The sequence below is a fragment of the Vidua macroura genome, chromosome 6 (genome assembly GCF_024509145.1).
Source record: "Vidua macroura isolate BioBank_ID:100142 chromosome 6, ASM2450914v1, whole genome shotgun sequence".
Lineage (NCBI taxonomy): Eukaryota > Metazoa > Chordata > Aves > Passeriformes > Viduidae > Vidua > Vidua macroura.
In genome coordinates this window covers 25,073,759-25,101,230 of record NC_071576.1, presented here as the reverse complement: position 1 = coordinate 25,101,230, position 27,472 = coordinate 25,073,759, and the positions used below count along the sequence as shown (strand labels likewise).

The 27,472-nt window shown below is 35.2% G+C and overlaps 1 protein-coding gene across 2 annotated transcripts in view; it reads right to left on the bottom strand.

Moving 5' to 3' along the window:
* The window catches only part of RALGAPA1 (Ral GTPase activating protein catalytic subunit alpha 1), a 131,211-nt gene that overhangs the window by 58,589 nt on the left and 45,150 nt on the right, over positions 1-27,472 (bottom strand). The window contains exons 17-31 of one of the 2 annotated variants that reach the window (XM_053979599.1): positions 25,311-26,882; positions 23,263-23,387; positions 20,948-21,164; positions 19,608-19,784; positions 16,197-16,349; positions 14,481-14,674; positions 14,261-14,359; positions 13,950-14,105; positions 12,402-12,530; positions 11,299-11,424; positions 10,034-10,092; positions 8,234-8,342; positions 2,933-3,043; positions 1,864-1,932; positions 492-626 (exon numbers count right to left, since the gene is read on the bottom strand). In XM_053979599.1, coding sequence (XP_053835574.1) covers positions 492-626; positions 1,864-1,932; positions 2,933-3,043; positions 8,234-8,342; positions 10,034-10,092; positions 11,299-11,424; positions 12,402-12,530; positions 13,950-14,105; positions 14,261-14,359; positions 14,481-14,674; positions 16,197-16,349; positions 19,608-19,784; positions 20,948-21,164; positions 23,263-23,387; positions 25,311-26,882 — 3,431 coding nt within the window. The remainder of the gene's footprint in view (positions 1-491; positions 627-1,863; positions 1,933-2,932; positions 3,044-8,233; positions 8,343-10,033; positions 10,093-11,298; positions 11,425-12,401; positions 12,531-13,949; positions 14,106-14,260; positions 14,360-14,480; positions 14,675-16,196; positions 16,350-19,607; positions 19,785-20,947; positions 21,165-23,262; positions 23,388-25,310; positions 26,883-27,472) is intronic. The other variant, XM_053979600.1, reaches the window with a different exon arrangement.

Below are 27,472 nucleotides of genomic sequence, written 5' to 3'. Positions count from 1 at the left end.
AAGCCACCTTTATTTTTAGATCTCCTATCTTCTTTAATTACATATGCTAGGTCTAAGCTGCTAGAGGTTTTAATCCCCTTCCCTTGCAAAAAGGATAAAAACCCCTTTCTCCTGTGTTTCCAAAGACAGTAATTGTAACTTAGTGCTTTTTGCTTTGCTCAACGCTAAATGAAATTGCTTGATATATAAAAGTTACATCCTTTTGTATTAAATGTATAGTTAGTTTTCTACAATACAAGCATCTGCAATCTACATGACATACAAAAAAAAAGGGCTTGGTTAACCATCCAAAATGTAAAACAAAATCTACTACTCCAAATACACCAAAGGTCAAGCTGTTGCAGTGAAACATGCAAGAACTGAGCCAGCAACCTATATTTCAGGAGTAGAATGGAGGTCAGCTTACAGAAAACTTTTGCCTTCATTTCCATGGAAACTGACACTAGCCCCATATATAGAAATTCTTAATAAGTGAGCAAAGAAACATGTACCTTATATATACAATTAAGAACGGATCTTTCAGTCTTATCATTTTCTGTTCCTGTAGTGTGAAGAGGCTGCAGCAAAGTCTTCAATGGCAAGGCCATTATCCAATCCAATAAGCACAGAAGTAAAGAAACCACCAACTGGAAAAAACACTTTCCATTACAAATCAATTAAGCCAGCACCTGCTACTTCATATTTATCCCTTGACTTTATTTCTCTGTTTTGCCTTCTTTTTTTCAATTCAGTAAAGTCAACCTTCTTCAGTAATGGCAGGTCCCACTTGTTAACCACTGCAGCTTCAAAACCTATGGCATCAGTAAAAACTTTGGCTACTGAGGTATTTAACAAAGGCCATCCATTCAACAGGGTAAGACTGTGAGCAGATACTATACTAAAGAGGATACCCACAGTTTCAAAATTGATTTGTAGGTTGTTGTTTTTAAAATGACAGATAACACAGGTCCAAATTAAGACTGATGTGCCATTTTGCACATAAATTTCACTGTAAAGTGAATCAAGGATTACACAAAATGGAACTAATTCACCTGTATTTAGTGCTTTATAAATAACACAGAATGTACTTTACAACGTATCAATAATGTTATGCAGCACTAGGTATCATCTGAAAGAAATCCAACTGCTTTCTGTAGTGTAGGTTACTCAGTTAGCAAAAGAATCAAATCCCTCTTGGGATGTTTTGAAAGACTCTGGAACAGAATTAGATTAAGACACAAATCCACACCAAATCATCAATAACTTACAGAGTAAATAAATGTTTTTGATTTTCAAAACTCAGCTGTGGAAGAGAAGACAATTCAGATAAATATCTGCAAGATTCTTTAAAATATTTCTCAAGGTAAATAGAAGTCTTTAAAAAAATCCATTTACCTAATATACTAATTTCACATAATGCATTCCATGTTTGTCCCTCAAAAGTATAATAAACCTAATGATGAAGGGCACTGAGTCTTTTTATTTTTAACCAATTTTTCAGAAACCCATTAGGACTACATTTGTAAAAATAGATAATTTTTTATTTGATATTTCATGTACAGTGATTGACAGTAGTTCATGAGGAAACTTGGTCAATTATGGAAAGCATCCTCAAGGGAAAAGTGGGTAGCTTGGCCTATGAGTGTAGACTACAACAGCCCCTGACTTCTTGCAAACAGAGACAGAAGGTGAAACAGAGCCTTGAAGACCAAAGTGAACAACAGATGAACTCCAGCTCCTTGTGGGAATGGTAGCCCAGAATGATGGAGCTGTCAGCAAAAAACTGCACCGAAGTGCCCAAATTTGAATGACCAAATAAGCCCCACAGCAATGCTAATTCAGAAGAGTAGGAAGCAGAAAGTACTAGAAATGAAAAATACTTACCCTCTTGTCCTGCTCATAAGAGGAAGCTTCTGTACTGGGTAGCAGATGGGTAATAGTTGCTATCAGAATCTGGGGAAATATACCATATTTCTTTTAAAATAGAACTTAAATATTTAAGTTTAAAATGATTTTTTTAAGCAGGTAAATATAACATATTAATATTAATAATAATTTATATTAAAAATATTAATAGCAATTGATACTAGATTCATGGTTAAATTCTATTACAGTGATTTTGAGACAAGTTACAGTATTCCTTGACAATTTTTTTTTAATAAAAACATTTCTAATTGAGTTTTGCAGAATACATTGAAGGAGTATGTTCTGTTTGACTGATGTAGGTGCATTAAGGACAATGAAATTACACAGCTACCTCAAATATTCAGGCATAAAAAGAATATGACTCAACATACTTGTAGGATGCGGGAAGAAATCTGGTGCTGGTTTGTGTAGGTGCTATCTGAGTTACATTATTTCTGAGAACAACTAGAATTTGTATACACCCTGTCTCTATTTGATCAAAAATATGTCTCCAGAGGAGCATAGAAATGCTTGCTGTATCTCTTAAGAAGCATTCACATGAAAAGAACCTGGAAGCCCTCTGTATTTTCTCTGTGGCTCAGACTCACAGAGGCAATAGTCTACTTCCTTGTTATGGGAAGCACATTCAAAATCTTATTTTTGTTTTATACTGAAAGTCTTTCATGGATATGCAAAACACAGTTGCAGATCCATATTTTAGGCAATCATTTTCTTCCTGAACTTAAATAAACATGCTTGAAGATATTTAATACTAATAAAAAAATTATACTTTATTGACAACATTCTCATGACACTTTTTTTCTGAGAAAAAACAGGCATGATATAAACACATTACATGTCAATACTTGAGTCAGGAAGTTAAATGTGCTGCAATTCCCTACTGCTAGTGCTAAGTAAGATTATGTTTATACTAATTCAATGTTTTGCAAAACGTAATTGTCAATATTCAGGTGTTTAATTTTAGGGTAATACATTGTAGTGTTCCATTTAAAAGAACTGAAAATTCCAATTAAAAAAAATTACTTACTTGAATAATTCTTAAAGGTGAATCAGCTTGATAGAGTTGAAGTCTATTTACATAATGTATCAGCATGTTCAGCATACTGCAGGCAACTTGGGCTACTGTTTTATTTGGAAACTGGAAAAGGGAACACAGCACAGTAACATGACAAAATTATTTCATGTAAGAGTACATTAGGTGGTAGGGTGGTCATAAATTTTACTCATAGTTTTATACATATAGTTCTTTAAGTATCTATTTACCAGAGGAACACAATTAAATTTTACAAAACTCAAAAGGAACTACTTTAGATTCACAAACAGATGTTAGCAGCTAACACCAAAGTTTTAGGACAGATATCCAGTGAGGTGCACACTAGGAAGGGGAGAAGTGTCTCCTAACTAACTTCAGACTGGTTAGTACAATATCATGAAGCCAGGAAGAAAGAATTAATTTCTTGTTATCTTGATGATTATTAATATTAATGAATTACTGCAAAGCCCCCCAAGGATCCAATTCTGAAATCAGAGGTCTTTGCTGAGAATCAAGGCAGGTGAAGAGCCACATGCCCAAAACACAGCCTGTAGTACTAAACATGAGCTGAATTGTTCTGCTATCTGCCAGTGACTGCTGTGCCCAGCGCATGTTGGAATGGAAATGAATTCACCTTGGCTTCTGTGCTTAACTCTGCTTTTCTTTTAAAGGCAGGAGAAAGTTGCTGCTCTGCAGCCTGACTTCCACAGTTACTGTGCTGGTCAAAGCAGAAGGGAACACATTTGTACAACTAATTCCCAGTCTTAGGAGGGAATGCACACCCTGTTCTACACTCCTAAGTGGAAAAACAGAATTTAAATAAAGGGATGTGTTTCCCTAAATTGTTGATGCACAAGACACGTAATTGAGGTTTTTTTTACCTTCACTGCACTTGCTTTAAAACATTAAGATGTGCAGCAAATGACAAGGACAAAGTTAATATTACAAGTTAATTCCTGCATTATTAAGAACATATTTTATTTCAGTCTCACTGTATTCAGCAGTGAAGCTGTCACAGGTATGTGCTGTAAAATGGCTCTCTACTTCTGAACTCAGAAAAGGGCAATTATGCTGTAAAAACATTTAGATGTACTTTCTTGGCTTCATAGGCTTTTTTCTTACTCAGACCACTTCTATTAACCCTTCAGAGAGAGATGCACCTCACAAAACTTAAAAAACCCAAACCTTTAAGAAAGCTGAAATGCCTGGGCAATGAAGCCTGAGTAGAAAATAAAGATTTTAGAATAAAATTTTTGCATGGCAAAAACTTAAACTGAAAATACACTGGAAGAAGACTCTGTTCTGGGTCAGTGCTTCTTATCAAAGCAGAGCTATCAATTTTTACATTTAAAGTCTTGAAAAGCAATGTTACAAGCATAAGGAAAAGTCTGGAGTACAAAGCTTTAATTACCCTTTTTTATTTGTAGTAGCTATGTAAGCAAAAGGAAAGACTATGAATGGCTCTTGCAAGTCATTCAGGGAGTTGGAAACCTGAGTACACAATGGGTAGTTAATTCTTGTTCTGACTTTCCCTATTTCTCAGTGTATGCAGTTTCATGTTATTGTTGACTTTTAGCTCAAAACAGTAAACATCTCATATCTCCAAATCTTCACAAACTTTATGACAAGACTATCATTACTTTTATATCCCTCATGAGACAGCCTCTCTCCATGCTGTGGAAGTACTCTGTAAGAGCACAGTGAGCAAGGTATAGATTCTAACGCTCGAGCTTGAGTGGCAAAAAAAAAAAACCAAAACCAAAAAAAACCAAAAAAAAAAACCCAAAAAACCCAACCAACCAAACAAAACCCAGACACGAAAACAAACAAACAAATAAACAAAACCCCAAAAAACACCCTAAAAAAACCCCCAAACTGAATGCATGACAATTTGATTACAGAACTTGAGATCAAATCCAGATTGCTCAAAACATCCCCTAACAAGCTTGCAGGAAAACCCCAAAATCACTGGAGATGAAAAATGGGGTGCACAAACTGGGGTAGCTTAACACAGAGCATCCTGACCACTGAAAGTAAGAAAAAAATACCTGAGAAAAAGACCTGGAAACTTTTCAGAGTCACTGAATAATTGGCTATTCACTACTTAAAAACAGAAAGCACTTCTTTTTCTTAAATTTTTAATGGTTCTTTTCCTAAAGAGGCTCTAAAATGAGGATGAATGAATAATTTTTATTATTACTGGCTGGTTTACACAAATCAGTTTTTTTTTTTTTTTCATTTAATAAAGGAACAAAAGTAAGCAGAGACATAAATTTCACATAAAGGATAAAGTGTATAAAGTAATGAATATAAATAAATTTAAAATCTAATCTTGCAGACAATTTTTTTAATTCATGGGAAAAGCATCAGGGAGGAAGTTTTGATCAAGAATATGGGGGTTGGCTGAAATAGATCAAATCCTTCATGTGCTTCAGAAAGCTGTCCTAGCATGGTCAATATATCACATTTCAAAAGAATGCTGTCGCTAGGGTAGAGTTAATTTCCTCTCAGCAGCTCTTGCAGTGCTGTGTTTTGGATTCGGAATGAGAATGGTGTTGATAACACACTAATGTTTTGTTTTTTGCTAAGTTCTGTTTATCAGAAGTAAAGGATTTTTTTTTTTCTCTTGTCTCATGCTGCGCCTGTGAGAAGGTGAGCAAAAGAAACTGGGTGGCAACCTGGCTGGGATGGGTGACCCAAACTGACCAAAGGGATACTCCACACCATAGGACATCATGCCCAGTACATAAACTGGGGGAGTTATCTGGAAAGGGGATCAGTCTGGCTTGGGAAGAGGGTATCAGTCAGCGGGTGGTGAGAAAATATATTGTGCATCACTTGGGTTTTCTTTCCTTTCTCTTATCATTACTATCAGTTACCATTATTACGCTGTTTTAATTTGCTTTTGATTATTAAACTGTTGTCATCTCAACATACAAGTTTTGCCTTGATTCTCCTTGCCATTTCACAACAGCGGGTAGGAAGAAAGGAGACTGAGCGAGTGGCTGCATGGTGCTTAACTTCCAGCTGGGCTTAAACCATGACAAACACTCAGGCACCTTAGAACAGACAGTTCTGAGAGCTGTGGGTTCTGGAAGGACATTCTCCTGGATTCAAGTAGCCTCACTGACTATGTGTCAGGTAATGAAACATTCATTTTTCACCCCTTTCAAGTCAGTCATTTGGTTCTGACTTCTTTTACAAGAACCTTCAGAGGGGGCATGGAAATACCTGTATGATGCCATAAACATTACACCTGCCATTCTTTGTCTCTGGAAAATGTCCTATGTTATAAAGCATAAGAATTCACCACTTTTATATTTAGTAGCATAAATTGTGGACATAATTTTTGAGAACTCTCTTGATGGAGGGGAAAAAGATGCCAATGAACTGGCACTTTGCCTGTTTCCCAACTCTCAGGGTTTTTCTTGGAAAGGTAGTCTTACTATAAGGTTAATTTTTGTAAGGGTTCATTCTTTCTGGATGTTAAATGAGGAATTTAACCTTGTCCATTCTTGAAAATAACCTATTGTTTAGCACTCATTCAACTAAATCTGTACAACACAATTTTGTGATGTATCTGCAGCATTTTTGAGAGAAGCAGAATAAAATCATAGGTCTGGATGACTGGTTAGGATCCTTTGTGCTCAAGCTCCAGCAGAGGCTAATGTAGACAGAGCAGTATTGCCACATAGCTGGGAGAAGCACTAGCTATATCCAAAGCGAGCTGCTGAACTGCAGCTCTGGATATGCTTCTGGGATTTCAAAAATAAGCATGTAATTGCTTAAAAAAACATTTCTATTCAATGTTATTTGTTCAATTGAACTTATCAGTAAGTCGGACTAGGCCTATAGCTCTCTACCCATTCATTTCTCCTGAAAATAAGAAAATAATCCATTCTGGGAGTTCAAACCTCTGACTACTTGGTAGCCAGGAGATTGCTAAGGTAACAAATTAGAGCTAATTTATTTCTCCCATGACAAATTAAAGAACTTTTCATTTTGTTATTAAACTCAATTGTGAATGTATACCATTGCTCAGAACTGGGAAAAAAAGACAATGTGCACTGGATGGCTTTGCCAAAAGCAAAGTAGAAATATAAAGATCTTTGTTTTCTCATTCAAAAAGTGATTTATGTTTAATATAAATGAGATACAAATAATTGGTTTAATAAATACGTCAGAGAAAAAGAACATAAATCACTATGAATTTCCGGATTAAAAATAGTTCAAATATTGATAAATAGAAGCAGCAAGATAAAAACATCATTTGCCTTATACCAAACTTGCACAGGAACTTGATAAAATGCAAAAGTTAAGCGTCATTAAAAACCAAGGGCAAAACCTTGGAAGAGGGTATTAGTGGAGCTGCAAAGAATGAATGTGATTTAGCAAAACAGGAAATTGCAATTTAGAGTCTAATACTAAAAGCCCTGCAGCTACCTTATACAAAGACTCAAATCCTGCTTCACAGGATGTGAGCAGCTGATCTGCTAAGATATTTTTTAGATACCCATTGCTTAAAAGAAAATCATAATCCCCAACATCCGACAGAAGTCATATGTAACATGTGTACACTCTAATTTTTATTAATCTGTATATACAGAAAGACTAGACCATTCATAGAATTTTGATGCAAACAAAAAACACACAGAAAGGTTCTGAAGATAAACTGGAAAACATTTTAAAAGTTGAAGCTATTGCTCACAAATATGCAAATTTGAAAACTGCTTAAAACCAAGATGTTTTTACTAATATTCTAATTATTCTATAAAATAAGAACAAATGCAAAAAGATTTAAATAGCAGGAAAACAAAAACACTCATCAAGGAAAAAAAGCCAAAAATATGCAGATCCTGGAATAAGCATAGAAAAGGACTCTGCCCCAGTAAATTAAACATTCCTGGTGCTTCCATGCATACAGTGTAAGTACTCTGCATTTCTCACTAAATATCTAGCCAGGGCTAAGAGGCAATATTGCATAATTCAATGACTTGAACTCAGGAGTGAACATGCACAGAATGTTGGGAGAATATCGTGGTATGTTAGAGTGATATATATCAAAATAAAGATCCACTATCTTATCTTCCCAGCACATGATTCTCTCCAAACTTAAAGAAGGGTAAAGAACTTTTGACATTTCAGAGATTCACTCATTAAATTGAATTCTCTCTTTTATAAGGATGGCAAATGAGACTGTGAAGTAAGGATGCTAAAATGTCATTATGACTTTGAAAATGCAAAGTATCTTTACACATAAAGGCAATATACATTGTAAAAATTTAATTCTCTCACCTTTAAAGAAACACATATCACATTCAATGCTTCCTTGATCTGAGGATGATGTGATTCATGGACTAGCTCCTCACAGATCCAAATACCAAGGCTGCAAAGAGCAACACATCTGTAAAACAATGTTGGAGGACAAGTTGTTGAGAAACATTCTACAGGAATGTAATTTTTATGATTTGTTAAGTTTTGCTAAAGACATATAACAACAAATATGTTTTTAATATTTCTAAAACAACTGCACAAAAACCTTTCTAGTGCTGTAGCTTATTTAAAAATGAGCAAGAAATCCAAAATATGCTGGTGAAGGCAGAGGAAAGGGCAGAGGAAGCACCCATCTGAGCAATTTAAAAATCCAAAAGACATCAAGAACTCCTGAGTTTCTATGTGTGCTTTGATTAAAAATATTACCTGAAATCAACGTATGAGAAATTCTTATATTTTCTTAAGACAAAGTGAAAATTGGGGTGGGAGCTTCCTCCTTCCTAACACAAGAGGTTGCTCATATTTAGAGCTTGTGAGACACAGAGATGAGAGGGGAATGTTACACAAAATCCTGGATAAAATTGGACAGCAATCCAAAACTGACAACAAGAAGGCTGGTCATGTGACCTGCAATGCATTACATCTGGGAAGGAAAAACTGTAGGCTAGAACAGAAACAGAAATGACTATGAAGTCTGTGCTGTAGAAAAAGGATTTTAAGGCCACATAGAATCATGAAAATGCTTACAGACAGCAAAAATACATACAAGAATTAATTGTACATTATAGTGCAAAACCACCCTATTTGTACATTGTAACTGAAAGAAAAATGGCAAAGTGGAGAGTGTAATGCCTTTTAGAAAGCATAACATTTAGATATGCCTTCTTGTAACACAAAAAATTAAATTAATGTGATCTCAGGATATTCCCTCTTTTTCCTGTGTTGAGAAATATTATCAGCTCACATGAAGAAAGAGGTAAGTGGGCTGATGAAAAACTGCTCTTGGTTTTCCAAAATAAATGTTTAAAGGTTCAATAAGCTGATTTTTCCAGGTTTGTAGCTTTTCAGGTATGTACTTCTAGTATTTTTAAGTGAGAATATATTAGTTGGACATATATATTCACTCTATCCAAATATGTAAGGCACACAAACACACTCTTCCTTGGTAGGCATTAGAGATTCCTGTTCCAATACCATACACAGGACTGAATGTTTCTGAAGATGGGTATGGAGGAATAAAATCCCAAGCAAATTAAGAAACAGAAAACTGGTAACAATCCTCTCCACAGTTGTTTATTTGATGAAGATGCTTAGGTTTAAACATCAGAGCAACCATTCCTAGTTTAATGCTTAGCTTACTTTTTTCTGCTTCTTGTCCATACCATAATAAGGGCTCATGTACACTGGATTGTTTCTGTTTTTCAAATTAAATAATGTGATCTAATAAAAAAAACAACTACCCTTCCCTCATAAAGAATCTTGTCCTAATCAAAGTAAAGAATGCATTTCTAGTCCAGAAAATCCCTGAGCTGAAAACCAGAGTAGTCTGGGAAGGCTTATTCTTTTACCCTATTTACACCCTTTCCTACCAGCCACTATCACAGAAAGAATACTGGACTAGAACAGTCCAGTTTGCGCATTTAATATCTCTACTACAAACAATTTCAAATTCACATCATGGACCACAGTTTTGGCAGTGGTGAAGAAAACCATTAATAAAATGCAACAAAGTTTTACTTTAAGCTCTCTAATATATTCACCTCAAAACAGTCTAATAAAGAAAAGTATCTATTAATGCAGAAGCTCTTTTGTATGGCCTACCGTGCAGGACCAGATGGCTCCTCTCTTGCCGAACTTAAGACAGTTTTAATTATGAGTTCCTAAAATGAAGAGGAAATACTCACTGATTTACATGCAACTCATTCACAGAAAGCATCAAAATATTATTATAGTGCAGAGAGGCATATTGCATAGCTGAGTCCCTACGTTGTGGTCAGATGAATTCTTTGCTTACCACTACTCCAAATATCTAGCCTGTCCCAGATACTCGTTACTGTGCCACCCCAAGAATATCCTACACATTACTGTCCTAATTTCTACTGATGAGCCATGTATCCAATTTTTGTCAAACCATTTCCATAAAATATCAAGGGTAAAACAAGAAATAGTAAAGGACTCCCTGAAGCTATCTTGAGTAGTGCTAAAGGGTATGACAGAAAACATCTTTTACTTTAATGTTTAAACAAGCATTTAAAAAAAAATTAATTGATTTAAAAAATATTTTCAACTAGTAGCAGACTCAGTGCCTACAGTGCCTTAAGAGTGCTGTCAAGAACTTTGACTCAACTACAGTGAAACATCCCTAAAGCTGTAGGCTGCCCTTAATATAATTCATATAAACAGCAATTCTACAACAGAAATGAGAAAGAAGGAATTAAAAATCAGTCTCCAAAGAAGAGCAAAGTATAAAGCAGCTCTCAAGTCATCATTTCTCCCTAAATTGAAACGGTTTGGAAAACTTAATGGGAGCCTTTCTTAGACACACACTGAGCTCTGAGCAGTTTCAGTGTCACACTACCAAATTGTGTCATAACAGACAACGTAAGGACTCCATTAATATTTGCCTTTTGAAGAAAAAACACACTGCTGTACAGAACACACTGCTGTACAAAAATATTTTAAAACCTTTGGAACACGGGCAGATGTCATCAGTTGTGAAATAAATAAAATTGTCCAAATAAATTAAATAATGAATCTTAAACGTCTCAATCTTCTTGTCCCAGCTAATTAAATCTGTGATACCTGCAAATCACCCTAGTGAGAAGAGGCTTGAAAGGGTCAGATAATGTATCATTTTCTTCTACAAACATAAGAAAACACTTTATTATTAAATTAATAGCAATTATAATGTATCTTTAGAAGTAAAAAGTTTGACAAGACTTTATGGGATCTTGAGTCTTATGATCTATTTGAAATTACTTTCAAAAAATTTTAGGATCTTAAAATCTTAATATTTTCTGCAAAAGCACAATATTAAACATGTATTTGGTAATAGAATACTAGCCAAATATTCTTAAAATTCCTACCTTAACATCTGTAAACTGAGACACAGCAATGTCAGGAATATTTGGGTGAAGAGCTGGTAGTTCATGATATAAATTGGGAAAACAGACTAGAGATCCTAAAAGAACCTGTGCTTCAACTCTTGGTGCCTGAAAAAAAAAACAGGTGGGAAGAAATATATATTCTTACTGCAATCAGGAAGCTGGCATTTCTAGCTGCCTTAAAAGAGAATGATGGCTGAAATTGTACACAGCTATTTTTTTTTCTCCTGGAAATTCTGAGCTCCTGTAAAGCTGAGTAAACATAGACCTCAGCTCCTTGGATTGTTACTCATGCACACCCCTGCTCTCATTTTCCAAGACAGTAAAAAGGAGGCAGAAGAATTGTTAGGACTACAGACAAATGACAGAGCTTCTAACTGGGCTCAGGTCTTAGGTTCAGCTAATTGACCAGGATGTGGAAAACTACTAAATGTGATATGAGGCGTTGCTGAACAGGAAAAGCTAAGGGGTAAGAAGCTGACAGAGGCTTCAGATAGTACCTTGAGGGAGACTAGATTTCATAACTGGTTAGAGAGGGATTGATGGGAGAAACAGTCAAAATTCACAGACAGTTGGAGGAGACTATGGGGGATTTGAAAGAGTACAATATGCACAGCCAACAGCACCTAGGCAATCACATCAGTATTACTACATAAGGCTGAACTTGCATGAGTAACAAAATCAGAAATGTGAAAAAGAATCCAAACAGTGCACCTTTGAGTTCTCAAGCCTGATCATAAAAGTCATTCCATAGATGGACGAATAAGTACATTTTTTAAATGAAATCATAGTCAAAATGGAGATTTACTTTAAAACATTTTCAAGCACAGAAAAATGGCAGTCACAATTTTTGTAACTCTAAAATAAGATTCTCTGCTTCAACAGTAATTTTTGCGTTCTTCATGTATTTTCTGGAGAGGCATGTGTAGTGCTCTAGAATAAATCATTAACATTATCTGTATTTGATAAACACTGCATTGAATTCTGGGATCAATTTAACACCCTACTCAAGGAAAAATATACTGCTCAGTACTCTCTCAAATTCTTCCTCACCCATAAATGAGAATTAACTGATGAATACTTACATTGAGGAAAGAAGAAGCAGCCACTCTTCCTGCTGCTACAATGAAATCCATAATAAGCATGGTAGCACCAGGCAAACCAAGTGAAAAGAACTGAGGAGAGCAGTGCTTGATGATTGTATTGACAATATCCTCGCAGAAGGAAAAGGGAAAAAAGGAAGAGTATCAACACAAATCAAATGAAAAATGAAAGAAAAAAGGTAGGTATTTATAAAAGTTAGAAAGGAAAAACGTGAGAAAGAAAACTCATTGTGGTCAGTAGGACACTCAGTGAGAGAAGAATAGCACAAAAAGAGAAAGTCCTTAAGTATACTCATATTAATCTAAGTAAACTTGGTATACTTTATAGATCAATTTAAGCTTGGACAATAGTTCATATATTAATTTACAGACAGCTTTTAAGAGTTCTGTAACTGATTAACCATTCATTTGAATAGGTACAGAAGAGACACACTAAGATAATCAGCTATTATACCTTAACAACTGCTTAATCATCTCCAGCAAGTATTGCCTAACTTTAAAAAAGCTTAGCCTCTTACATATACCCATATGGAACCAAAATTTGAAGGAAGATAACAAAGTGTTTTGTAACATTTCTTGTATGTAGTTAATCAGCACAGCATATTATGTTCTTGTAGACTTACAAAAATCATTGTACGTGTTGCAATTTTTTCAAAAGTACTTGAAAAAAAATATAAAATGCTTTAATTGTAAAAAAACATCCCAAGTCTACAGGTAGACACCCCCGCCCTTTTCTCCTTTGAATAATTCTCTATGAGTAGCAATATCCAACTAAATGGCACTATGTCATAGGAGGATCTTCAATTCAGCAAGAAAAGCAGCATTAATGGTTGTTAGAGGACAGAAACTGGAGACCTGTCCTATCCATAGTCATCTGTGGAATAATTTTGGACTAATTCTATTCTTCCCAGTTAAAGAAAACTGGGCTGTTTGAACCTTTGATCTACGCATGCCTATAATCATTCCTCAAAAATGTTCAGAAACTCAACTTTTTTACACTTCTGCAAAACTTCAAAAAGTATTTCAGTCATACAATATTTTCAGACTTCTTAATATCAAAACCTATAAAAAAGGTCTACTCCCACTGATCAGATACGCTCAGTACATCTCAGTTTGCTGGTTCCTATACTTGCTGTAGAAACAAAGTCCTCCAATGTAGTGAGCACAATTTACTAGCTAAACTGTTGCATCAGGGAGCAAGTAAGAAGAACAGTAGACTTTAGAGAGATCTGCTTCCTTCTCTTTCTTGCATACTTCAATCTGTAACATACAATCAATAAAAAATGAGAGAGTACCTTTTCTGCCCTCATATTTGCTTGAAACGGACTACAAAAAAAGCATTTCTGAATACAACCAAGAACATGAGGATGATTTATCAAAGTTTTCTTTTTAGAAAAAGTATCAGTCACAGCACTAATTTCCAAAACAAAGTTAAATTACTCAGATGAAAATACATTGAGTATTTTTAAGAACAGAATTTTATTTTCAGTCAAAACATTTATATTACCTTGAATTTCATAATTAACTTACTTGATCAACATGAAGAAGTCCACAGTGCATTATATTGTAGAAATGAGTTAAAAAATCCCTGTTTGGAGAAACATCTTGTCTTCGTTTCATTGTCTTACAAATAAGCTTATAAGCATGTAGCTTTCCTTGTTTGTATTTATCAGTCAGCATTGTTGCCTACAGTTTTAGAACAATATTTATTATTCATAAATTAAAAAATACATTCGTTTTAGGACAATATTTATTATTCATAAATAAAAAAATACATTAAACACTCTTCTACACTTACGTTAACTTTTATTTCTGTTTCACAGTTTAGTGCTCAAATTTACCTTGAAGAGCCATGGTGTTAGAATTCTCAATGGTGGAATTAAAACTGGGGGAGATGGTGAAGTTAGGTTATCTGTTGAAATACCAAGATTGTCTCTTATCTGCGATTAAAAACAAAACAGAAACAGAATTATTTAAGGGAAATACATAAGGCGGTGGTTTTTTCTTTTTGAAAATCCCACCCAAACAGGTCAGGTTGGAGAAAAGTTTCAGTTCTTTTACCTTGGCCAGATTCTGCCACAGTTCACACAGATAATCAAAAACCTGGGCATGAATCTCTGGATCCATGATGCTGTTGACATCTCCCAGAATTCCTAGCATCCTCCTCCACATCACAGTAGCAACATCTGCGTGCCATCCTGTAAGTGTTCCCCCAGCCATCACACTGCAACATTCTGAGGGGAATTCACTAGTTTCTGTAATGGAAGAAAAAAAGCATAGTGAGATCTACCTCTCCAGAACTGCAAAAGTTCTGATACAACTATTAAATACACACTCCTCATAAAACTGAATGATCGGGCTTTCAGAATAAGGTACTTTTTACCCATTCAGCCACCTCAACACTGTATAGTTAAGCTTTGTCTATTATAAACTCTGTAGAAGAAGAATTATCCTATTTCTCATATTCTTTCATGAAATAACATTTAAGGTCACTGCTGAAGCTCTAATACAGATCTGATGGACCTAGTAATGCCACTCCTCTTGTATTTTCTTACATTCCTTGAAGTCAATGAATCTCCAGAACCCCACTTGGCTGATTTCAAGTAAAATTATCTTTCAACTTTACATTTTTCCTACTAATACATAAAGACTGTTTTCTTCAGAATCTACTTGGAAAGCATGTTATTGCAAGTCAAAGAGAAAAGTGTGACTAAACTTGTCTCTAGTTATTGTCCTTTACACAGGTAATTTGTATGAGTGGAGAGGCAACATTGAGTAACTTAGCACCACAGTCTTAACACCCACCTAGCTCTTCCCACACATCAGTGCTATATGAATAAACATTATTTTTTAGGTGGAAGATGATTTATGTAGACTGTCTATATAAAGAAACCTTCAATAGCATATGATGGCTCAAGTCTACTCAGGTCATGCTTAACTACCTAAACAGCCTCAAAATACTAGATAATGAGCCAGCTTGAGAGCAGCAAGCATTCAGAATTCTTTCCACCCCCTCAGGTGGATAATTCATTGGGATCTTCTGAAAATCTTGTAGCCTTCACAGGCATACCAAATCAAAATTAAATCTGAATTCAGCCTAATCACATAGCCTCTTATTTTGTACTTCTGGGCCACTGTGGTAGAGACACTATTGGTTCCGAGGCTGTAGATTTTGAAGTACAAAGCAAAATGATCTTTCTGTCCATCAGTAGGCTACTTAAAGAAATATGGTCTGAAATACATAGCAGACACTCTTTTGTTTCCATGAGACCAAATGCGGGAGAAATATTCACATTGCATTTACAAAGAAAATGTATCTTAGAATTCAATAGCTAAAATAGTTGATGTAATTACAAATTGATTTAAATATGAAAGGGAAACGAACCAAACTTGCAAGGAGAAATTATAAGATTATGAAATTATGTCTTATTATTTATACATCAGTAATAAAACAGTCCATGGCAGAAGCACATGCTAGATTAAGCTGCCACAATTCTAAGCAACTAAAACAACAATTATAAATATGTGGACTATTAATCCACTGCCAAAAACTCCAATGAAATGCAGGTTAAAATGCAAAAGGTTTTCCTTTACTTTTAAAAGCAATCACTGTAATTAAATATTTTTTGAAGTGCAGATGAAATAGCCTTGTACAGGACTGTTTACAACTCATGTGATACTAGCTACTTCACTACATTGCATTAGATAGAAAGAAAAAAAGAAAGAAAGGAAGGAAGAAAGAAAGAACAAGTTTGTATTTTCTATTCCAGATATTGCCTAGGTCATCTGGCGTCTGTAAAACAGAGTGGTGGAGCTTCTCATCCAGCTGCAGATCCTTCTGCTCAATATGATCTGCATGCAGAGTGGCAGGAGAGGGTGTCTGTGATCGGGATCCAAGAGCAGATTGGATTGGAGAAGCACTTTCAGAGCCTGCAAATGTAATTTTTGACAGTTACCTTAAAAGCCTTTTCTATTTTCTTGAGCTATTGAAATGTTGTCTAAATACAGTGTTAAAAGAAAAATGGGCTGCTTTTATGTATCAAATTGGGCCAAGAAAAGATAAAAAACAGTAAGCAGATCTCCCTGTGAGTGGTGTTCTGAAAGAAAACGAAGTACATGCAGAAAAACTGAAAGATGAACATCAAAATCAGACAGGTAAGTGGACTAGCAGGCCTCTATTTTAGGTCCACATAATTCTAAATGTGGTCATTTTGCAGCACTTTCAGTGTTTTGCACCAGCTAAATTTCTCATCACATTCCCTCACCTAGATTTCTCTCTAGCAAAAAGTTTAGGCAAAAAATTTCCTGGAACAAATGCTTTTCCAGGGTTACAGATGCATGCAAGTTAATTTATAAATAAAAACTCAAATCACTAACTGATAATCTTCAGTGTTTATCTACTGATTGAGCTGAGAAAATCCATAGGATGAGAAAGTTCTGTAGAGTTAGAGGGGTGTTATTTCCTTTAAAACAGGAAATCACAAGTGTCTGAATGACAGTGCTACAAAGGCATTTTTCTGTGATAGTCTCTGAGCAACCTCTCTAGGCAATTATGTGGTCTCCACTGTGTGATCTGTGGAGAGGGAGTAAGTAGTTGTATTTTTCTTCTGTACTATCTTATGTTTCACATCCTGAATTAGTCTGAAGATCCTTATAAACAGCTGAGTTTAGCCAGAACAGTCACATAGCAGACAAAAAGAGAATATTCACAACAGACTTTTCTACACACCAGCACATGTTAAAATGGAAGAATTCCTATTAATTTTACTTCTTCGATAAATGTAACAGGGACACAAAAATATTATGTGTAAAGTTTGGTATTAGTGATAAAGTGAACTTTAGGGACAGCAATTGAAAAGTGAGTCTTTTAAATAGCAATTTTCCCAAATTATTGTGAGAATAATTGACGAACATTTCTCATTTGAGAGAAGTGTTCTTTCTTATAAAGAGAACAAATTGTTTAAAGAATTTGACAGAAAATGTTATTGCTGTTATCAGAATAGAAATTGCAGAAAACAATCTTTATTAGGTTGTTAAACTGCAAAGGTCTCTATCTCCTTTAAATGGCAAAGACAGTGAAGCTTTTACTATCAATTTAAATCAACACCTCTAGGCAGGATAGAGGGACACTACTGCTTCACACATATACTGCTGTCTCATGTGACTTGCTACTGACCACCAGTTTTCCACATGCTTACAGAGATAAACTAAAATACACCCTTCAAAGATGTTCAAAGAAGTATTTTCTTACTTCATTTCCATCCTGCTCATTAACAGGGGACAGACGAAAGTAGTTCAAAGAAGGAGCAAGAAAGAGTGATGAGGAAGAGAGAAATTGAGAGAGAGTGGGATAGAGAGGGAAAGAAAGTGAACAAGATGGAAAGAAAGAGCAGGCAGGGAAGAGAGGGAACAGAGGAAGGAGGGAGAGATCTTCATATGATGGAAGAGAATGGACAGAAACAATTATGGAAAATTTGCAGAACTACAGAACTCTGTCATTAAAAGATACTCCAGCATACATGGATCCGACTTTGACTGAGACTTTCACAGGTACAACTTGTTCTAGGACTAGTAAACAGCAGACAATGTCAACATCATCATTTACTTAGAATATGATTTAATGCCCATATACCAAAACCAAATTATCTTTCCAAAACCCTTCAGATTTAGGAAGAGTAGTTTTCTGATCAGCAGAACCACTGAAAATTTGTTTATTATAAGTGTGTTTTGAGGTTGAGTTTCTGCATTGATTTGCTGGCATCTAATATAGTGAAATTCACATTGCAGCTTCCATCATGAGAGTCTGCATACATGCAATTTTCACTAGATAGCTGTCTATCTTTCATAAAACGTCAAAGAAAATAACATACTTTTGTTTTTATATGTCAATTTAGCAAAAATTAGACAATAGGCTGCAATATTGTTGTGTGCATGGAACAGTCAGAGATAGACAAAACAATTGCACAAGTATTGTTTCCTCGGGAAACCCAGCTAAATGCATGTGACACACAAGAGCTGCCTTTCTAAAACAGTGATTCAAGCAAGCAGAGTTAACCACAGAATCTCTCAATAGACAACTCAGCCACTAATTGCAGTCTTATCAATTCAATTATAGTCCACACTTGGACAAAAATACCAAACAGTAATGAAGTTATTAACATATTAAAACATACAAACAAACAGAAGAAGAACAGATCTACAGGAAGGACCTTCAACAAGCACACAGCAAATAGAAAAATGAAGAGAACACAAGTCAAGCTGAACATTGTGGAACAAGCTGAACAACAATGTCCATGAAAGCTAATACCGTGGTTCTTTCAGCAGAAGGGCACTTTTAAAAACTGAAAATTATGGCAGAGGAAGTAAAGATGTCTTTCCATAGCTCTGAAAATGCAGAGTTTGATTTCTAACAGAGAACAAGACACAACATGTAGGTACAAGCTTTCATAGAAATACAGATAATTGTTGCAACTTGTTACTTGTTACAACTAGGGTTGTAACAGGAATGGGAGCGTATAACAGCTATGGAACAAGGAGTATGAAAATGACTATGGGCATCTTTACTTCTCATGTACAAACTCTGGTAAGACACCATTCTTTCAGATCATCCTCATAGAGAAGCATTTTCTCTTTCACACAGGAGCCCATTCAGTTTTGGTTAACTGCATCACTTTTCAATTATACAAATGCAAAGTGATGTCACATGGCCAAATAACTAACATTTTGCATAATAAAACCTCTCAGTTACACAGCAGACAATATAAAGAGATATTAAGATGGATGCATATAAAAGAATCCCAAGATACTTCAATATTATACACTAGTTTGAAGGAGCACAGTGAAAACCTTTCAAAGCAAAAACAATTTATGAAAATTAATTATTTAATTACCAGTAATAGAAGGACATTTGTAAGAGATCTAGCATACATTATGTTGTAAGAATTTCTCCTTGGTAATTGTATAGATTTTCTCATGAAGGGTTTAAAATACATTTAGGACCATAGATAACTAAGTCAGACAAAGGTTTTCCACTTATGTTATTTCACATATTACTTTTCAATAGCAATCAAAAAATAATTGAAATAAGGGAATCATCTTAAATAGAATAGCAGAAGCTGGAAGTTGCATTCTTCAGGATGGGTGAAAAATTTCTGAAAGAAATATTTTTTTTTTTTTCATCTACTTTACCAGTAATAGTTGCAGCTTCAGCAGACAATGGTTGCTGATTGAGACTACTTGTTTCTGAATCTATGTGGAGTGTAGTTAGACTGGCCACTTCTTGTTCCTCAGCACTTTGTTGCTGTCCTGAAATTGCATCAATGTCAGTAGAAGCTGGTGTCCCTGCCTCAGTGCCAAAGCTGAAATCTGTATGAGGAAAGCACTGTATTAACTTACAGCATAAAAATACCACTAATACAAAAAAAACCCAGAGGCCCAGGACCTCCAAACTAAACAGAAACCTCAAATGTGCATCTTCTATGCTACTAGCACACTGTTGCAAAATTTAAATAAAATACAACAGCAGAAAGCATTGACTATCATGAATATTCTCTTTCCTGTCATAAAACCATTACTTGATGTCTGCAGAAGACATTTTTGTTACATGTCTGTATTCTGCTTAGTTGCTGTAAATGCATCTACACCTAAATAATGCAAAAATAATGGAATCATACACTAAGGAATTTATTTGTAAAATTTACAAGCTGGAAGAAAAACTCAATCTTGTTGTAAAAGCACTAACTTCAAACTAAAACCTTTACAGCAAATGACACTAACAGATGTTATCCTCAACACTAACGAAAAAAATGTCAGGCTGACATATAGACTTTAAATGCCATGACTATTTGCATAATGGAGACATATATAAAAATGGTAATTTCTTCCAAAAATTCTACTATGTAAATATTATTTAACCTTATATAACCCATGATGTCATAATTCCTAGCAGCCATAATGACCCCTTCTGATAAACAAGGGGGGAATAGATAAACAAAATGAATGAAAAGCATTATGTTATTAAACAAAGCACTCTAATTTTAACAAAGAACACCAATTGTACCATGATATTACACTTAATATATTGATTAATCTATAGCTACACAAAGATCACTGTAAAAATAACAGAAGCCTTTAAATTTTACCTAATTACTTTCAAAAGAATTAATATAATTTCCAAAATAAATAAGCTTTAACTTTTATATCTTGTGCAAAACAGATAGATACGCTTCACAGAGGAGACAATATTGCTTTCTAACTTCTGTTCAATTACTTTCTCTTCTTTCCAAAGTAGTACTCCAGTGCTCTTTTGTTTTGGTATAACTAAAAAAAACAACAGCCTCTCGTAAGAACCTTTCTTGTTCCATTAGCTTTCTAGTGATTTCAATGGAAAATCAAAATAATCTCTCTCTACAGAAAACAGCTGGCATACAACTTTATCTGGGGAAAAAAAAAAACAACAACAAATGAAACAAAGGAAATTTGCACTACATTAATCAAAAATGCTATTACTTTTGGAAAAATGTACTTGCTTTCAAATTTGCGGCTCTCATACTGGAAGGCGCTGAAGGAGTCGGAGTGGCTGTCGGAGCTGATGAGGTCACTGCTGCCCGCGCTGGCGGGCGACGTCCACTCGGAAGGCACGCCTGGGTCATCCACAGGACGCATTTGGTTCTGCTTGTTCAATATATCAGGAAGGTCTTTAGGAACTTCCAGGCTTCCAGGGCTGCTTCCTCTTCTTGTCACATTCTAAACATTGAAGATACATAAATTATCTTACAATCTTGGATGGCTTATTTACATAAAATGGAAACAGCAATCCCACATTTGGTGAAATCAGAATGTAACAAGCAGTTCTTAAGTACCTAAACAAGAAATTGCTATCATTCTAAATACCAAGACTTTCCAAACCCCCAAATGAAGAACACATGTAGTCACAGAATTTCATAAATACAAATTTTATTTGCACAGTGGATTTTTGGATGCATATCGAAAAATGCTAGGATTCAGAGTAGCATAGGCCACATAGTAGGTAAGACATGAGAGAGAAAAATAGTTAAAAAGTATATCACATCTAAATAACTAAAGAAAACTTGTTAACCTTGGTTTCAGACAAAATGGCCTATAGGCCACCATACTATAATTAAAAACTTAATTTATCGAAGGAGCAAATTAATTTACTAATTCATGCATTAATCTTGTTATGACTAAAACACCACTTCAGTACTGGTTTGGAACACAAAAGACCACACATAACAGAAGTAAGGCATGCAGATTTTTCATTTACAAGTAAGGTGGTGGGCTATTTGAATTCTTTAAGGCATTTTTTTCCACAGATAGCACTGTTTGCTTCAGAGGGAAGAGATAACAAAGTAGAAATGCCATTTTATGAAATGACTAGAAATTTGTATGCATTATGAGACTAAAGACGCCCTCCTTTTACACCAGGCCCAGTCAGTTCTGCATTCTTTTACTACTCTACCACTAATTTTAGGTCAACTCAGACTAACAAGCTTTGCATGATATGACTTTAGCATTCAATAGATATAACAATCTAAAACTAATCTTAGTAAGCTTTTAGTGCTTTAAAGAGGCATGTCTGTTGTGTGGTAAGTGAAAAAAATGAGTGGTAGTTTTGGTGGTTTCAGTATTTACTCAAACTTATCTCAGCACTTTTCTGCTGCCTGAGGAAAGTATCAATACTCCTTCCTTTCTCTCTTCTGGAACCAGCTGTGATGATTTCTGGTTTATTAATTTTCAGACTAAGTTATCCTTTTTCATAGACTACAAGTTAGCATTTTGTTGTGTATCTCAAGACTTACTAACAACAATACTTTGTGCCAACAATCAAGTTTCATACACATGAGTTCAATACAAAAGAGAAAAAAATTATACACATGGACAAACTCTACTAAATTACTCTCTTGTAATTTATAAAAGATGATGATAAATAAACATTTTTTAATAACTTTGAAGAATCTTCTGTCCCTTATTATCACCAACTTCTCTACTGACAATTTTCTATAGAAGTATGTCTTACAGGACTATGTCTTCAAATGACCTTGAAGACTTTAAAGAAAAAGGAACTAAACAAATTTGAAACACTATCTTTAAATTATTACCCATTCTGTTCTTAATTTGCAACTTTTTTTTTAGTATTTTCCCTTTTGTTACTACTTAATAAGCACTTATCTCTTCAAATCAGTTGTAAGCATTCAACAGTAACCAGAAATTCTTAATTTAAAATTGATTAAAACTTCTTATTATGAATGCCATTCCAAATAACATGATGCTTTTGGAAAAGTGTAAGAAGAAAGCAAATGGAAAGTTGATTTGATTAGAAGAGCATTCTTTACGAGAAATTATTCAACACTTGGAAGTGAAATTAAAGAAATAAAGAAAAAATATATATATTTGAGTAGTTTTGTAGTCAGTTGCATTGACCTGCATATACCTGTAGAGAACAGTACTGTACTACAGCATGTTACTCAATTCCATACCATGCCAAGGACTGCAAATTTACATTTAAACTAGTATTCTGAAAGTGTCTGTGTACAGGCAGGCATCTTTGCAGGTGCAATTAAGGCTGTTTAATTCAAGGAGACTATTCATCTGACAGTAACTTCTGTATTGCTTCCACAATGAAGATTCAATAGATATGAAAACACAAATGATATAAAATGGCAAGAATCTATGCCAAAGGCAAGGAATAATTAAGCAAAATTCTTAATTCTGATTCATAAAGGCCACAGAAATACTTTTTAGTGAACTGATTTATCATACCATTGACAAGTTCACACACATATGGAGACTTAAGTATTGAAATGTAGCAAGTTTAAAGGCTTACCAGTGCATTACCGCTGCGGAGTCTCTCAGCTATAAATTCGTCCATGAGGTCAGGAACATTTGTATTGCTACTGCCAATATCACTATCAACAGGGTGCAGCTTTTGACTCATGTCCTCTCTATTAGCTAAAAGCAAATGGACAACCATTTATAGTAAAGAACGCATCAAGACATTTTCAAAACAAAATGTAACAAATGAAAAAGACCTGCTAGTTAAAAGAAATTTAAAAATCAAAATTGCCAAACATGCATTTTAAGAATGTCCCTCTTTTAAAGCAGATTCTACTTTCAGAATTAGTACGGCTTCTTCTTCCCACTTAGCAGGGGTTAGTTGATTTCCAATTCCACCTTTAAGAGCAGGAAGCTTATAGGTAAGCACTATTCAAAGTTGTTAATGCTTGTTTTAAGGATAAAGCATATGTTCTTCCTCCGTATCACAAGTAAATAACAAATTCTAAAAAAATTACGTGATTCCTTCAGGCTCCTTCTTCATTGCATTCCTAATGAAAAGCAATGTAGTGGAAAAAGTAAACTAGGTTGTAATAGATACTAATGACAAATGGCAATGTGGCACTGTATACAGTTAGTATGAATAGTGCAAAGAAAATGTTATATAATAAAATTACATGCTAGTACATGGAATGAAAGTTCTAACTCTAGATGATCAATGGTTATGAACAATTAATGAAGTTCATTCTGTTATCAATGTTATATTTTTTGATATAACTATACTGTTCATATTTAGCTGTGGCTGTTACACCTGACTTTATGATATTAGCCTTTAAAATCTTCAAGTTATTCCAGTTCATGTTCTCTTTACACAAATTTTTCCCTCAGTGTCATCTCTCATGAGACCACAGTGCAGTTTATTTTAACCATGAGTTTCTGTTAAATGTTGGAATTTAAATAACAGATACTTCTAAAATTGGTGCTTCCTAAATATGTCTTTTTCAGAAGTCTACTTTCTGAAGAGCAGCAAATCATTTTTTTGAGACCCGTGACAGTACCGGTCTCAGGTGCTGTGCTTACAGAGACTGCCCTCAGGTGGCATTAACATCTTGATGCAGGATGCATTGCAGAATCCTCTGTTAATCATGCCAGCATAACAATGGGAAAAAAAGAAAACCTGCATTACTGCTGAAAGTTAATTTACTGTTCATTTATGGTTATGTGAACTCTAATGTATATTAGAGTTGCAGCCTTCTTTTTTGATCGTTCCACAGAGGTCTCATAGTTAGCAGGCAAAAGACTATCACAAGACCTTCACAAACATCCAAGATTCCAAGAAAAAAAAGAAAGTAATGGAAGATGTTGCCAAGATTCAACTGCAGCCATTTGGATGAATGAATATAGGAAGGCCAACGACATGTTTTGAAACAGACTCAAACAAAACCTTGTGATTAGACTCAGAGAACTGTGGTAATGAAATCATTCCAGTAATAGCAGATTGCTATTTCAGACTATTTTTTTTTTTAAACTATCTAAAATTACCTCCAAATGTAAATTTGAGGGGCTCTTTTTTGGTTTTCTTTTGGAGGAGGAAAAGGAGGAAGAGGATGAGGAGGAAGAAGAAAACACACTAAATGAACCAGAAATACAATTAGTTCAACCTAGTTGGTTGGAAGCTAGGTCCTCTGCAAAAAAAAACTACACTCAGAGTGGAATAACACATTCTGATAAAATACGCATTGCCAATCATTCAGTAGGCTTAATTTGAAGGCTCTGCAATGTAGATGAAAATTCAAAAGTCTCAAGGCTTAATCCTTTATTAGGTCATTTACTGTCTCTTCCTCTTCCCTAATCTGATGATCTTCAGCAGAAAAGAGGTTCAACTAAATATCTTTAAAAGAAAAATTAGTAATTTAAAGTATGTAAACGTAACTTATGCTGGGAGAAAAATCAGCTGGCTACAGGCGCATGCATAACCAAACAGGGAAAGCAGTGATCATCCCAAAGCCTTTTGATTGCTTATCAGAGCTTGCTTCAGTTGCAATAAGCCAAACTGGTGCTGCCTTTCTCCTTTGCGCTCTGCACACTGTTAGTGCTCACCTGCAGCTTTCCTTCCAAAATAGCCCATTACATGACTGTACAGATCCCTCAGTGGAGCCTCTGCTGGCATTCTGTTCTGCCTCTGTGGGGAAACATTTGCCTTCGGCTTCGAAAGAGCATGTACAACAGTTTTATAAACACCACCCAGGGAGCCCTGCTGTTGTGCCGACTCCTGACCTGATGCTCTAAAGGCACTACGACACTGGAACTGACTAAGAGCAAGACCTTCTTTCTGCAACACAGCTGCTTGAGTTTCTGTAGATTCCTTAACTTGCTTGCTGCTAGCTGAAGCAGCATTGACTGCATCTAGATGCCTATATATTCCAGGTCTAACCAGCTCTGTGGCAGCTGATGAGCTACTGCTTGCACTGGTACTGCTGTTGCTGCTACCACTACTGCTACTACTGAAGCCACCAAGTTTACGAAGTCTTGCTTTCCAAGCAGCCTCTTTGTTCTCAAGAGGATTGTAAAACTGAACCGATTCTGTAGATGGCCTAAAAGTAACATGAACGCTGTTTCTTTTTTTAGTTGCTATTTTCATGATTTTGGCCCTATGAGTTACAGTTTCAGATATACTTCTTTTAGTTGGTGCCAGTTTGCTTGTGCCTGTGATGTGAGGCATTTGAGGATCAACTTGTGCTTTAGGAAGAATTTTCTTTGCATGGACAATACGTGAGTTGGTCGCTTTTTCATTAAACTGGGCACTTTTATGCTTTTCAGCTACCGGTGCTTCCACAACTAAATCTACATCAGTTTCAGTGGCTGCTTGCCTGTACAGATATCTCTTCCCTTCTTTGCTGCTAGGATTACTTGACCCATGATCAAACATGCTTTCATATTGTTTATCAATATCTAACTGTCTGGCTTTATTGAGTGCTTGATTTCTTGTAAAAAAGTCTACTTGAGTAGGTGCAATATTGCTTATAAAGCCACATGGATTTTGTTCTAGTTGCAGCTCTGTGTTATTGGCTCTTTCTACAACAGTGTTGCTAGTTGTGCATTGACCAGTCTGATCTCTATTTTCTAATCCATCCAGTAGTAATCTATCATTCCTACTTACTGATGTATCAACTTCATGAGCAGAAGCCTCATATTTATCTATCTCAAAGTTACCGCAAAGTTCTTCTTTTTCTTTATTAAGATATTCTCTCAGAGAGGAAAGGAGATCATCTTCACCTTCAAGGTCAACACATTGGCTTTGTTCAAAGGCAGTGTTTGCAAATTCTACCGGCCCTATTAAATGACAAAGATGGTCATAAATACTATCCCCAACTTCCAAGGAGGACTCTCTGCTATTTGTATCAGTGATATGGCTTTCAGTGGATCTATGCATTGAAGAGGTCTCAGTGGAATTCTGTAAGCTTGGAGCATGATGGGATGAACTGTCAAGGACAGGAACTGCACCTTTGGCTCGTTCAACTGCGAATGGTTCCAGGATGTCAGAGGTGCTGCTGCTTCGTGGCAGTGGCTGTTCTTCATTTAATGCACCAAAAACTTCACTTGGAGCATCCTCACTCTGAGAAAAATGTCTGACTCGAGGTGGACGTGGAAGAATTTGAGCATCGTCAATGTCTGTAGGAAAAAAGTATATGTAATATGCACAAAAATTTACATACAGAGACAATCTGTATTTACCACTACATCCTAATGATGTGACTTTAAAAGCCAGAAAAATTCAGAACCTTGCTTTCTTAGGTACAACGAAAACACTTTTTCCAATTCTAGAGTGTTAAAAACACACAGACATAATATCCAGTACATAATGCAATATAAATGAGTTAGACCACCAGAACACAGTTTTAAATGTTAACATGCATGAGAACAAACAGTGAGGTCATGGAACGTTTGGAAATACAGTTAAAGCTAGAGCTGTGCCAATAAGTTCAATAATTCAACCAATATTATTCCAGCTAGCTTGCTCAGGAAATGGTTATTGGAATACAAATAAGCTCAACAGCAGTACTCCCTTTGTGGAATTTACATATTTAGAAAAATGGGCAACTCCAAAGAGAACAAGGATGTTTTTTGGAAAACTGGGGTTGTCTGTTGAAGTGGCAAATCATTAATTAAAATATCTATATATGTGTGTATATATATATACATATATATATATATAAATTACTGAGATTTCTGAAATACTACCATGACATGATTATAAATAT